Genomic DNA, 13,324 nt, shown 5'->3' on the forward strand with positions numbered 1-13,324 from the left:
CCACAGCAGTCTATAGCCTGGTCCTTAATGGACACTGTACCACAGCAGTCTACAGCCTGGTCCTTAATGGACACTGTACCACAGCAGTCTACAGACTGGTCCTTAATGGACACTGTACCACAGCAGTCTACAGCCTGGTCCTTAATGGACACTGTACCACAGCAGTCTACAGCCTGGTCCCTAATGGACACTGTACCACAGCAGTCTACCGCCTGGTCCCTAATGGACACTGTACCACAGCAGTCTAATGCCTGGTCCCTAATGGACACTGTACCACTGATTGGCTGACTGACTGACTGGCTGGCTGATTTGCTGGCTGACTGGCTGGTTCACTGACTGACTGGCTGATTTGCTGGCTGACTGACTGGCTGACTGACTGGCTTGTTCACTGACTGACTGGCTGATTTGCTGACTGACTGGCTGATTTGCTGACTGACTGGCTGACTGACTGACTGGCTGATTTGCTGACTGACTGACTGGCTGATTTGCTGACTGACTAGCTGACTGGCTGACTGACTGGCTGACTGACTGGCTGACTGACTGAAAGGGTTTGAGCTCTGAGCTGGTCTGGTCTGGACAGGGTCATCATGCTCTGAGCTGGTCTGGTCTGGACAGGGTCATCATGCTCTGAGCTGGTCTGGTCTGGACAGGGTCATCATGCTCTGAGCTGGTCTGGTCTGGACAGGGTCATCATGCTCTGAGCTGGTCTGGTCTGGACAGGGTCATCATGCTCTGAGCTGGTCTGGTCTGGACAGGGTCATCATGCTCTGAGCTGGTCTGGTCTGGACAGGGTCATCATGCTCTGAGCTGGTCTGGTCTGGACAGGGTCATCATGCTCTGCGCTGGTCTGGTCTGGACAGGGTCATCATGCTCTGAGCTGGTCTGGTCTGGACAGGATCATCATGCTCTGAGCTGGTCTGGTCAGGGTTATAGAGTTAGAGCTCTGAGCTGGTCTGGTCTGTGTTGTTGATGGTGGTAGAAAACGCTGTCTCAGGCGCCGTTCCTTAATCTCCCATAATTGTTCAACTGGGTTGAGATCTGGTGACTGAGACACAAACCCCCTTTAAACCCCCTCTGGGTTGAGATCTGGTGACTGAGACAAACCCCCTTTAAACCCCCTCTGGGTTGAGATCTGGTGACTGAGACACAAACCCCCTTTAAACCCCCTCTGGGTTGAGATCTGGTGACTGAGACACAAACCCCCCTTTAAACCCCCTCTGGGTTGAGATCTGGTGACTGAGACACAAACCCCCTTTAAACCCCCTCTGGGTTGAGATCTGGTGACTGAGACACAAACCCCCTTTAAACCCCCTCTGGGTTGAGATCTGGTGGCTGAGACACAAACCCCCTTTAAACCCCCTCTTGGTTGAGATCTGGTGGCTTAGACACAAACCCCCTTTAAATCCCCTCTGGGTTGAGATCTGGTGACTGAGACACAAACCCCCTTTAAACCCCCTCTGGGTTGAGATCTGGTGACTGAGACACCAACCCCCTTTAAACCCCCTCTGGGTTGAGATCTGGTGGCTGAGACACAAACACCCTTTAAACCATGGAAGCCAAAATATTGGTCTGGACATTTCCTACATGACCCTAAGCATGATGGGATGTGTTAATTGCTTATGACCTCAGGAACCTCACCTGTGGTTACTGCTTTCAATAGATGTTATATCCCTAATTTGCTCAAGTGTTTCCGTCATCTATGTACTCCAACAGTTTGAGATTGGGAGTCCTACTGAGATGCTGAGTGTATCCGACAGCACCAGAGAGTCCCAGAGGTCCTACCTCCTCTCTATCAACCTGAAGCAAGGACGCAACCTGGTCATCAGAGACCGCTGTGGTAACGCTGTTATTACACTTCATAACACATAAAACCTGGTCATCAGAGACCTCTGTGGTAAGACTGTTATTAGACTTCATAACACATAAAACCTGGTCATCAGAGACCTCTGTGGTAAGACTGTTATTACACTTCATAACACATAAAACCTGGTCATCAGAGACCTCTGTGGTAAGACTGTTATTACACTTCGTAACACTTCATAACACATAAACCCTGGTCATTAGAGACCTCTGTGGTAAGACTGTTATTACACTTCATAACACTTCATAACACATAAAACCTGGTCATCAAAGACCTCTGTGGTAAGACTGTTATTACACTTCATAACACATAAAACATTGTCATCAGAGACCTCTGTGGTAAGACTGTTATTACACTTCATAACACATAAAACCTGGTCATCAGAGACCTCTGTGGTAAGACTGTTATTACACTTCATAACACATAAAACATTGTCATCAGAGACCGCTGTGGTAATGCTGTTATTACACTTCTTAACACATAAAACCTGGTCATTAGAGACCTCTGTGGTAAGACTGTTATTAGACTTCATAACACTTCATAGCACATAAAACAGGGTCATTAGAGACCTCTGTGGTAAGACTGTTATTCGACTTCATAACACATAAAACCTGGTCATCAGAGACCTCTGTGGTAAGACTGTTATTACACTTCATAACACTTCATAACACATAAAACTTGGTCATTAGAGACCTCTGTGGTAAGAGTTATTACACTTCATAACACATAAAACCTGGTCATCAAAGACCTCTGTGGTAAGACTGTTATTACACTTCATAACACATAAAACCTGTTCATCAGAGACCTCTGTGGTAAGACTGTTATTAGACTTCATAACACTTCATAACACATAAAACCTGGTCATTAGAGACCACTGTGGTAAGACTGTTATTACACTTCATAACACATAAAACCTGGTCATTAGATACCTCTGTAGTAAGACTGTTATTACACTTCATAACACATAAAACCTGGTCATTAGAGACCTCTGTGGTAAGACTGTTATTACACTTCATAACTCTTCATAACACATAAAACCTGGTCATTAGAGACCTCTGTGGTAAGACTGTTATTACACTTCATAACACATAAAACCTGTTCATCAGAGACCTCTGTGGTAAGACTGTTATTAGACTTCATAACACTTCATAACACATAAAACCTGGTCATTAGAGACCGCTGTGGTAAGACTGTTATTACACTTCATAACACATAAAACCTGGTCATTAGAGACCGCTGTGGTAAGACTGTTATTACACTTCATAACACTTCATAACACATAAAACCTGGTCATTAGAGACCGCTGTGGTAAGACTGTTATTACACTTCATAACACATAAAACCTGGTCATTAGAGACCGCTGTGGTAAGACTGTTATTACACTTCATAACACTTCATAACACATAAAACCTGGTCATTAGAGACCGCTGTGGTAAGACTGTTATTACACTTCATAACTCTTCATAACACATAAACCCTGGTCATTAGAGACCTCTGTGGTAAGACTGTTATTAGACTTCATAACACATAAAACCTGGTCATTAGAGACCTCTGTGGTAAGACTGTTATTACACTTCATAACACATAAAACCTGGTCATTAGAGACCTCTGTGGTAAGACTGTTATTACACTTCATAACTCTTCATAACACATAAAACCTGGTCATTTGAGACCTCTGTGGTAAGACTGTTATTAGACTTCATAACACATAAAACCTGGTCATCAGAGACCTCTGTGGTAAGACTGTTATTACACTTCATAACTCTTCATAACACATAAAACCTGGTCATCAGAGACCTCTGTGGTAAGACTGTTATTACACTTCATAACACATAAAACCTGGTCATTAGAGACCTCTGTGGTAAGACTGTTATCACACTTCATAACACATAAAACTTGGTCGTTAGAGACCTGTGGACTTTTCCTTGTAAATATTGAAGTCACCAAATATGTGAATATTATCTGCCATGACTGCGAGGTCCGATAGGAATTCAGGGACTTCAGTGAGGAACACGGTATACGGCCCAGGAGGCCTGTAAACAGTAGCTATAAAAAGCGATTGAGTAGGCTGCATAGATTTCATGACTAGAAGTTCAAAAAATTGATAATGCAGTCATAAAATTAAAACAATATATAGGGGATATAGTCACTAGTGTAACCAGGAGGAGAGGCCTCATTTAACACAGTAAATTCATCAGGCTTAAGCCATGTTTGTCAGGCAAATCACATCAAGATTATGATCCGTGATTAGTTCATTGACTATAACTGCCATGGAAGTGAGGGATCTAACATTAAGTAGCCCTATTTTGAGATGTGAGATATCACGATCTCTTTCAATAATGACAAGAATGGAGGAGGTCTTTATTCCAGTGAGATTGCTCAGGCGAACACTGTCATGTTTAGTTTGCCCAACCTAGATCGAGGCACAGACATGGTCTCAATGGGGATAGCTGAGCTGACTACACTGACTGTGCTAGTGGCAGACTCCACTAAACTGGCAGGCTGGATAACAGCCTGCTGCCTGGCCTGCACCCTATCTCATTGTGGAGCTAGAGGAGTTAGAGCCCTGTCTGTGTTGGTAGATAAGATGAGAGCACCCCTCCAGCTAGGATGGAGTCCGTCACTCCTCAGCAGGCCAGGCCTGGTCCTGTTTGTGGAGGCCAGAGACGATTACTAGATGCTGACAAATCTTTCTAGCTCATTTACAGGCTGAAGCTTTGTTGCGCTTGGTGACCTCTGACTGTTTCATCCTATCATCGTTGGTGCCGATGTGGATAACAATATCTCTATACTCTCTACACTCGCCAGTTTTAGCTTTAGCCAGCACCATCTTCAGATTAGCCTTAACGTCGGTAGCCCTGCCCCCCGGTAAACAGTGAATGATCGCTGGATGATTCGTTTTAAGTTTAATACTGCGGGTAATGGAGTCGCCAATGACTAGGGTTTTACATTAGTCAGAGCTAATGGTGGGAAGCTTTGGCATCTCAGACCCCGTAACGGGAGGAGGAGAGACCAGAGAAGACTCGGCCTCTGACTCCGACTCGCTGCTTAATGGGGAAAACCGGTTGAAAGTTTCTGTCGGCTGAATGACCGGTTGAGCATTCCTACAGCATTTCCTTCCAGAAACCGTGAGAAAGTTGTCCGGCTGCGGGGACCGTGCGAGGGGATTTATACTACTATCTGTACTTACTGGTGGCACAGACGCTGTTTCATCCTTTGCTACACTGAAATGACCCTTGCATAACGATTGTATCTGAAGCTGGGCTTGTAGCACGACTATCCACACCATAAGGCGATAGTTCTCCTTTATAATACGAGCACAGTGACTGCATTGAGGTGGCACAGTGTTAATGTTACCAGTGACTGTATTGAGAAGACACAGTGTTAATGTTACCAGTGACTGCATTGAGAAGACACAGTGTTAATGTTACCAGTGACTGTATTGAGAAGACACAGTGTTAATGGTACCAGTGACTGCATTGAGAAGACACAGTGTTAATGTTACCAGTGACTGCATTGAGAAGGCACAATGTTAATGTTACCAGTGACTGCATTGAGAAGACACAGTGTTATGTTACCAGTGACTGTATTGAGAAGGCACAATGTTAATGTTACCAGTGACTGCATTGAGAAGACACAGTGTTAATGTTACCAGTGACTGCATTGAGAAGGCACAATGTTAATGTTACCGGTGACTGCATTGAGAAGACACAGTGTTATGTTACCAGTGACTGCATTGAGAAGGCACAGTGTTAATGTTACCAGTGACTGTATTGAGAAGACACAGTGTTAATGTTACCAGTGACTGCATTGAGAAGACACAGTGTTAATGTTACCAGTGACTGCATTGAGAAGGCACAATGTTAATGTTACCAGTGACTGCATTGAGAAGACACAGTGTTATGTTACCAGTGACTGCATTGAGAAGACACAGTGTTAATGTTACCAGCGACTGTATTGAGAAGACACAGTGTTATGTTACCAGTGACTGCATTGAGAAGACACAGTGTTAATGTTACCAGCGACTGTATTGAGAAGACACAGTGTTATGTTACCAGTGACTGCATTGAGAAGACACAGTGTTAATGTTACCAGCGACTGCATTGAGAAGACACAGTGTTAATGTTACCAGTGACTGCATTGAGAAGGCACAGTGTTATGTTACCAGTGACTGCATTGAGAAGACATAGTGTTAATGTTACCAGTGACTGCATTGAGAAGGCATAGTGTTATGTTACCAGTGACTGCATTGAGAAGGCACAGTGTTAATGTTACCAGTGACTGCATTGAGAAGGCACAGTGTTAATGTTACCAGCGACTGCATTGAGAAGACACAGTGTTAATGTTACCAGTGACTGCATTGAGAAGACACAGTGTTAATGTTACCAGTGACTGCATTGAGAAGACACAGTGTTATGTTACCAGTGACTGCATTGAGAAGGCACAGTGTTAATGTTACCAGTGACTGCATTGAGAAGACACAGTGTTAATGTTACCAGTGACTGCATTGAGAAGACACAGTGTTAATGTTACCAGTGACTGCATTGAGAAGGCACAGTGTTAATGTTACCAGTGACTGCATTGAGAAGACACAGTGTTATGTTACCAGTGACTGCATTGAGAAGACACAGTGTTAATGTTACCAGTGACTGTATTGAGAAGACACAGTGTTAATGTTACCAGCGACTGCATTGAGAAGACACAGTGTTAATGTTACCAGCGACTGTATTGAGAAGACACAGTGTTAATGTTACCAGTGACTGCATTGAGAAGGCACAGTGTTAATGTTACCAGCGACTGCATTGAGAAGACACAGTGTTAATGTTACCAGCGACTGTATTGAGAAGACACAGTGTTATGTTACCAGTGACTGCATTGAGAAGACACAGTGTTACTGTTACCAGTGACTGCATTGAGAAGACACAGTGTTAATGTTACCAGTGACTGTATTGAGAAGGCACAGTGTTAATGTTACTTCTTTGCTTTTTCGGCTGGTGGAAGTCGTGCGTTGTACACGGCACAAAAATATACATTTCTTGAGTAGTGAAGATATTGTCTCCTGTCCATATCTAGAGTAGTGAAGATACTGTTCATGTCTAGAGTAGTGAAGATACTGTTCATGTCTAGGGTAGTGAAGATGCTGTTCATGTCTAGAGTAGTGAAGATGTTGTTCATGTCTAGAGTAGTGAAGATGCTGTTCATGTCTAGGGTAGTGAAGATACTGTTCATGTCTAGAGTAGTGAAGATACTGTTCATGTCTAGGGTAGTGAAGATGCTGTTCATGTCTAGAGTAGTGAAGATGCTGTTCATGTCTAGAGTAGTGAAGATACTGTTCATGTCTAGAGTAGTGAAGATACTGTTCATGTCTAGAGTAGTGAAGATGCTGTTCATGTGTAGAGTAGTGAAGATACTGTTCATGTCTAGAGTAGTGAAGATACTGTTCATGTCTAGAGTAGTGAAGATATTGTTCATATCTAGAGTAGTGAAGATACTGTTCATGTCTAGAGTAGTGAAGATACTGTTCATGTCTAGAGTAGTGAAGATACTGTTCATGTCTAGAGTAGTGAAGATACTGTTCATGTCTAGGGTAGTGAAGATGTTGTTCATGTCTAGATTAGTGAAGATTTCGACTCTTGTTCATGTCTAGAGTAGTGAAGATACTGTTCATGTCTAGGGTAGTGAAGATGTTGTTCATGTCTAGATTAGTGAAGATTTCGACTCTTGTTCATGTCTAGAGTAGTGAAGATACTGTTCATGTCTAGAGTAGTGAAGATACTGTTCATGTCTAGGGTAGTGAAGATGTTGTTCATGTCTAGATTAGTGAAGATTTCGACTCTTGTTCATGTCTAGAGTAGTGAAGATACTTGTGAAGATACTGTTCATGTCTAGAGTAGTGAAGATACTGTTCATGTCTAGAGTAGTGAAGATACTGTTCATGTGTAGAGTAGTGAAGATACTGTTCATGTCTAGAGTAGTGAAGACACTGTTCATGTCTAGAGTAGTGAAGACACTGTTCATGTCTAGAGTAGTGAAGATGCTGTTCATGTCTAGAGTAGTGAAGACACTGTTCATGTCTAGAGTAGTGAAGATGCTGTTCATGTCTAGAGTAGTGAAGATACTGTTCATGTGTAGAGTAGTGAAGATACTGTTCATGTCTAGAGTAGTGAAGATGCTGTTCATGTCTAGAGTAGTGAAGATGCTGTTCATGTCTAGAGTAGTGAAGATACTGTTCATGTGTAGAGTAGTGAAGATACTGTTCATGTCTAGGGTAGTGAAGATGCTGTTCATGTCTAGAGTAGTGAAGATACTGTTCATGTCTAGAGTAGTGAAGATGCTGTTCATGTCTAGAGTAGTGAAGATACTGTTCATGTCTAGAGTAGTGAAGATGCTGTTCATGTCTAGAGTAGTGAAGATACTGTTCATGTGTAGAGTAGTGAAGATACTGTTCATGTCTAGAGTAGTGAAGATGCTGTTCATGTCTAGAGTAGTGAAGATACTGTTCATGTCTAGAGTAGTGAAGATTTTAACTCTTGTTCATGTCTAGAGTAGTGAAGATACTGTTCATGTCTAGGGTAGTGAAGATACTGTTCATGTCTAGAGTAGTGAAGATGCTGTTCATGTCTAGAGTAGTGAAGATGTTGTTCATGTCTAGAGTAGTGAAGATTTTAACTCTTGTTCATGTCTAGAGTAGTGAAGATACTGTTCATGTCTAGAGTAGTGAAGATGCTGTTCATGTCTAGAGTAGTGAAGATACTGTTCATGTCTAGAGTAGTGAAGATATTGACACCTGTTCATGTCTAGGGTAGTGAAGATGCTGTTCATGTCTAGAGTAGTGAAGATACTGTTCATGTCTAGAGTAGTGAAGATACTGTTCATGTCTAGAGTAGTGAAGATGCTGTTCATGTCTAGAGTAGTGAAGATGCTGTTCATGTCTAGAGTAGTGAAGATACTGTTCATGTCTAGGGTAGTGAAGATACTGTTCATGTCTAGAGTAGTGAAGATACTGTTCATGTCTAGAGTAGTGAAGATGCTGTTCATGTCTAGAGTAGTGAAGATACTGTTCATGTCTAGAGTAGTGAAGATGCTGTTCATGTCTAGAGTAGTGAAGATACTGTTCATGTCTAGGGTAGTGAAGATACTGTTCATGTCTAGAGTAGTGAAGATGCTGTTCATGTCTAGAGTAGTGAAGATACTGTTCATGTCTAGAGTAGTGAAGATGCTGTTCATGTCTAGAGTAGTGAAGATACTGTTCATGTCTAGAGTAGTGAAGATACTGTTCATGTCTAGAGTAGTGAAGATGTTGTTCATGTCTAGAGTAGTGAAGATTTTAACTCTTGTTCATGTCTAGAGTAGTGAAGATACTGTTCATGTCTAGGGTAGTGAAGATGTTGTTCATGTCTAGATTAGTGAAGATTTAGACTCTTGTTCATGTCTAGAGTAGTGAAGATGCTGTTCATGTCTAGAGTAGTGAAGATACTGTTCATGTCTAGGGTAGTGAAGATGTTGTTCATGTCTAGATTAGTGAAGATTTAGACTCTTGTTCATGTCTAGAGTAGTGAAGATATTGACACCTGTTCATGTCTAGAGTAGTGAAGATGCTGTTCATGTCTAGGGTAGTGAAGATGCTGTTCATGTCTAGAGTAGTGAAGATACTGTTCATGTCTAGGGTAGTGAAGATGCTGTTCATGTCTAGAGTAGTGAAGATACTGTTCATGTCTAGGGTAGTGAAGATGTTGTTCATGTCTAGATTAGTGAAGATTTAGACTCTTGTTCATGTCTAGAGTAGTGAAGATATTGACACCTGTTCATGTCTAGAGTAGTGAAGATACTGTTCATGTCTAGAGTAGTGAAGATACTGTTCATGTCTAGAGTAGTGAAGATACTGTTCATGTCTAGAGTAGTGAAGATATTGACTATTGACTCCTGTCCATATCTAGAGTAGTGAAGATATTGACTATTGACTCCTGTTCTTGTCTAGAGTAGTGAAGATACTGTTCATGTCTAGAGTAGTGAAGACACTGTTCATGTCTAGAGTAGTGAAGATGCTGTTCATGTCTAGGGTAGTGAAGATGCTGTTCATGTCTAGAGTAGTGAAGATACTGTTCATGTCTAGGGTAGTGAAGATGTTGTTCATGTCTAGATTAGTGAAGATTTCGACTCTTGTTCATGTCTAGAGTAGTGAAGATATTGACACCTGTTCATGTCTAGAGTAGTGAAGATACTGTTCATGTCTAGAGTAGTGAAAATGCTGTTCATGTCTAGAGTAGTGAAGATATTGACTATTGACTCCTGTCCATATCTAGAGTAGTGAAGATATTGACTATTGACTCCTGTTCATGTCTAGAGTAGTGAAGATACTGTTCATGTCTAGAGTAGTGAAGATATTGTTCATGTCTAGAGTAGTGAAGATACTGTTCATGTCTAAAGTAGTGAAGATACTGTTCATGTCTAGGGTAGTGAAGATACTGTTCATGTCTAGAGTAGTGAAGATACTGTTCATGTCTAGAGTAGTGAAGATACTGTACATGTCTAGAGTAGTGAAGATACTGTTCATGTCTAGAGTAGTGAAGATACTATTCATGTCTAGAGTAGTGAAGATCTTGTTCATGTCTAGAGTAGTGAAGATACTGTTCATGTCTAGGGTAGTGAAGATGTTGTTCATGTCTAGAGTAGTGAAGATACTGTTCATGTCTAGGGTAGTGAAGATACTGTTCATGTCTAGAGTAGTGAAGATGTTGTTCATGTCTAGAGTAGTGAAGATACTGTTCATGTCTAGAGTAGTGAAGATGCTGTTCATGTCTAGAGTAGTGAAGATACTGTTCATGTCTAGAGTAGTGAAGATGCTGTTCATGTCTAGAGTAGTGAAGATACTGTTCATGTCTAGAGTAGTGAAGATACTATTCATGTCTAGAGTAGTAAAGATACTGTTCATGTCTAGAGTAGTGAAGATATTGACTCCTGTTCATGTATAGAGTAGTGAAGATACTGTTCATGTCTAGAGTAGTGAAGATGCTGTTCATGTCTAGAGTAGTGAAGATACTGTTCATGTCTAGAGTAGTGAAGATGTTGTTCATGTCTAGAGTAGTGAAGATACTGTTCATGTCTAGAGTAGTGAAGATACTATTCATGTCTAGAGTAGTGAAGATACTGTTCATGTCTAGGGTAGTGAAGACACTGTTCATGTCTAGAGTAGTGAAGATGCTGTTCATGTCTAGAGTAGTGAAGATGCTGTTCATGTCTAGAGTAGTGAAGATGCTGTTCATGTCTAGAGTAGTGAAGATGCTGTTCATGTCTAGAGTAGTGAAGATGCTGTTCATGTCTAGAGTAGTGAAGATACTGTTCATGTCTAGAGTAGTGAAGATGCTGTTCATGTCTAGAGTAGTGAAGATACTGTTCATGTCTAGAGTAGTGAAGATGCTGTTCATGTCTAGAGTAGTGAAGATACTGTTCATGTCTAGAGTAGTGAAGATACTTGTGAAGATACTGTTCATGTCTAGAGTAGTGAAGATACTGTTCATGTCTAGAGTAGTGAAGATATTGTTCATGTGTAGAGTAGTGAAGATTTTAACTCTTGTTCATGTCTAGAGTAGTGAAGATACTGTTCATGTCTAGAGTAGTGAAGATGCTGTTCATGTCTAGAGTAGTGAAGATACTGTTCATGTCTAGAGTAGTGAAGATGCTGTTCATGTCTAGAGTAGTGAAGATACTTGTGAAGATACTGTTCATGTCTAGAGTAGTGAAGATACTGTTCATGTCTAGAGTAGTGAAGATACTGTTCATGTCTAGAGTAGTGAAGATACTGTTCATGTCTAGAGTAGTGAAGATACTGTTCATGTCTAGAGTAGTGAAGATACTGTTCATGTCTAGAGTAGTGAAGATACTGTTCATGTCTAGAGTAGTGAAGACACTGTTCATGTCTAGAGTAGTGAAGATACTGTTCATGTCTAGAGTAGTGAAGATACTGTTCATGTCTAGAGTAGTGAAGATACTGTTCATGTCTAGAGTAGTGAAGATATTGACTCCTGTTCATGTCTAGAGTAGTGAAGATACTGTTCATGTCTAGAGTAGTGAAGATACTGTTCATGTCTAGAGTAGTGAAGATACTGTTCATGTCTAGAGTAGTGAAGATACTGTTCATGTCTAGAGTAGTGAAGATACTGTTCATATCTAGAGTAGTGAAGATACTGTTCATGTCTAGAGTAGTGAAGATACTGTTCATGTCTAGAGTAGTGAAGATACTGTTCATGTCTAGAGTAGTGAAGATGTTGTTCATGTCTAGAGTAGTGAAGATACTGTTCATGTCTAGAGTAGTGAAGATACTGTTCATATCTAGAGTAGTGAAGATACTGTTCATGTCTAGAGTAGTGAAGATACTGTTCATGTCTAGAGTAGTGAAGATACTGTTCATGTCTAGGGTAGTGAAGATACTGTTCATGTCTAGAGTAGTGAAGATACTGTTCATGTCTAGAGTAGTGAAGATACTGTTCATGTCTAGAGTAGTGAAGATACTGTTCATGTGTAGAGTAGTGAAGATACTGTTCATGTCTAGAGTAGTGAAGATACTGTTCATGTCTAGAGTAGTGAAGATACTGTTCATGTCTAGAGTAGTGAAGATACTGTTCATGTGTAGAGTAGTGAAGATACTGTTCATGTCTAGAGTAGTGAAGATACTGTTCATGTCTAGAGTAGTGAAGATGCTGTTCATGTCTAGAGTAGTGAAGATACTGTTCATGTCTAGAGTAGTGAAGATACTGTTCATGTCTAGGGTAGTGAAGATACTGTTCATGTCTAGAGTAGTGAAGATATTGTTCATGTCTAGAGTAGTGAAGATACTGTTCATGTCTAGAGTAGTGAAGATACTGTTCATGTCTAGAGTAGTGAAGATACTGTTCATGTCTAGAGTAGTGAAGATACTGTTCATGTCTAGAGTAGTGAAGATACTGTTCATATCTAGAGTAGTGAAGATACTGTTCATGTCTAGAGTAGTGAAGATGCTGTTCATGTCTAGAGTACTGAAGATACTGTTCATGTCTAGAGTAGTGAAGATACTGTTCATATCTAGAGTAGTGAAGATACTGTTCATGTCTAGAGTAGTGAAGATACTGTTCATGTCTAGAGTACTGAAGATACTGTTCATGTCTAGGGTAGTGAAGATACTGTTCATGTCTAGAGTAGTGAAGATACTGTTCATGTCTAGAGTAGTGAAGATACTGTTCATGTCTAGAGTAGTGAAGATACTGTTCATATCTAGAGTAGTGAAGATACTGTTCATGTCTAGAGTAGTGAAGATACTATTCATGTCTAGAGTACTGAAGATACTGTTCATGTCTAGAGTACTGAAGATACTGTTCATGTCTAGAGTAGTGAAGATACTTGTGAAGATACTGTTCATGTCTAGAGTAGTGAAGATACTGTTCATGTCTAGAGTAGTGAAGATACTGTTCATGTCTAGAGTAGTGAAGA

The 13,324-nt window shown here is 41.0% G+C and overlaps 1 protein-coding gene across 4 annotated transcripts in view; it reads left to right on the forward strand.

Annotated features, from left to right (window-relative positions):
- The window catches only part of LOC110508814 (multiple C2 and transmembrane domain-containing protein 2), a 117,669-nt gene that overhangs the window by 52,175 nt on the left and 52,170 nt on the right, over positions 1-13,324 (forward strand). For all 4 annotated transcript variants that reach the window (XM_090222070.1, XM_090222072.1, XM_090222071.1 and 1 more), the window contains exon 4: positions 1,714-1,837. In XM_090222070.1, the coding sequence (XP_090078196.1) occupies positions 1,714-1,837 (124 nt within the window). The remainder of the gene's footprint in view (positions 1-1,713; positions 1,838-13,324) is intronic.

Source organism: Oncorhynchus mykiss, chromosome 26, assembly GCF_057628025.1.
Source record: "Oncorhynchus mykiss isolate SJ-2025 chromosome 26, ASM5762802v1, whole genome shotgun sequence".
NCBI classification, from domain to species: Eukaryota; Metazoa; Chordata; class Actinopteri; order Salmoniformes; family Salmonidae; genus Oncorhynchus; species Oncorhynchus mykiss.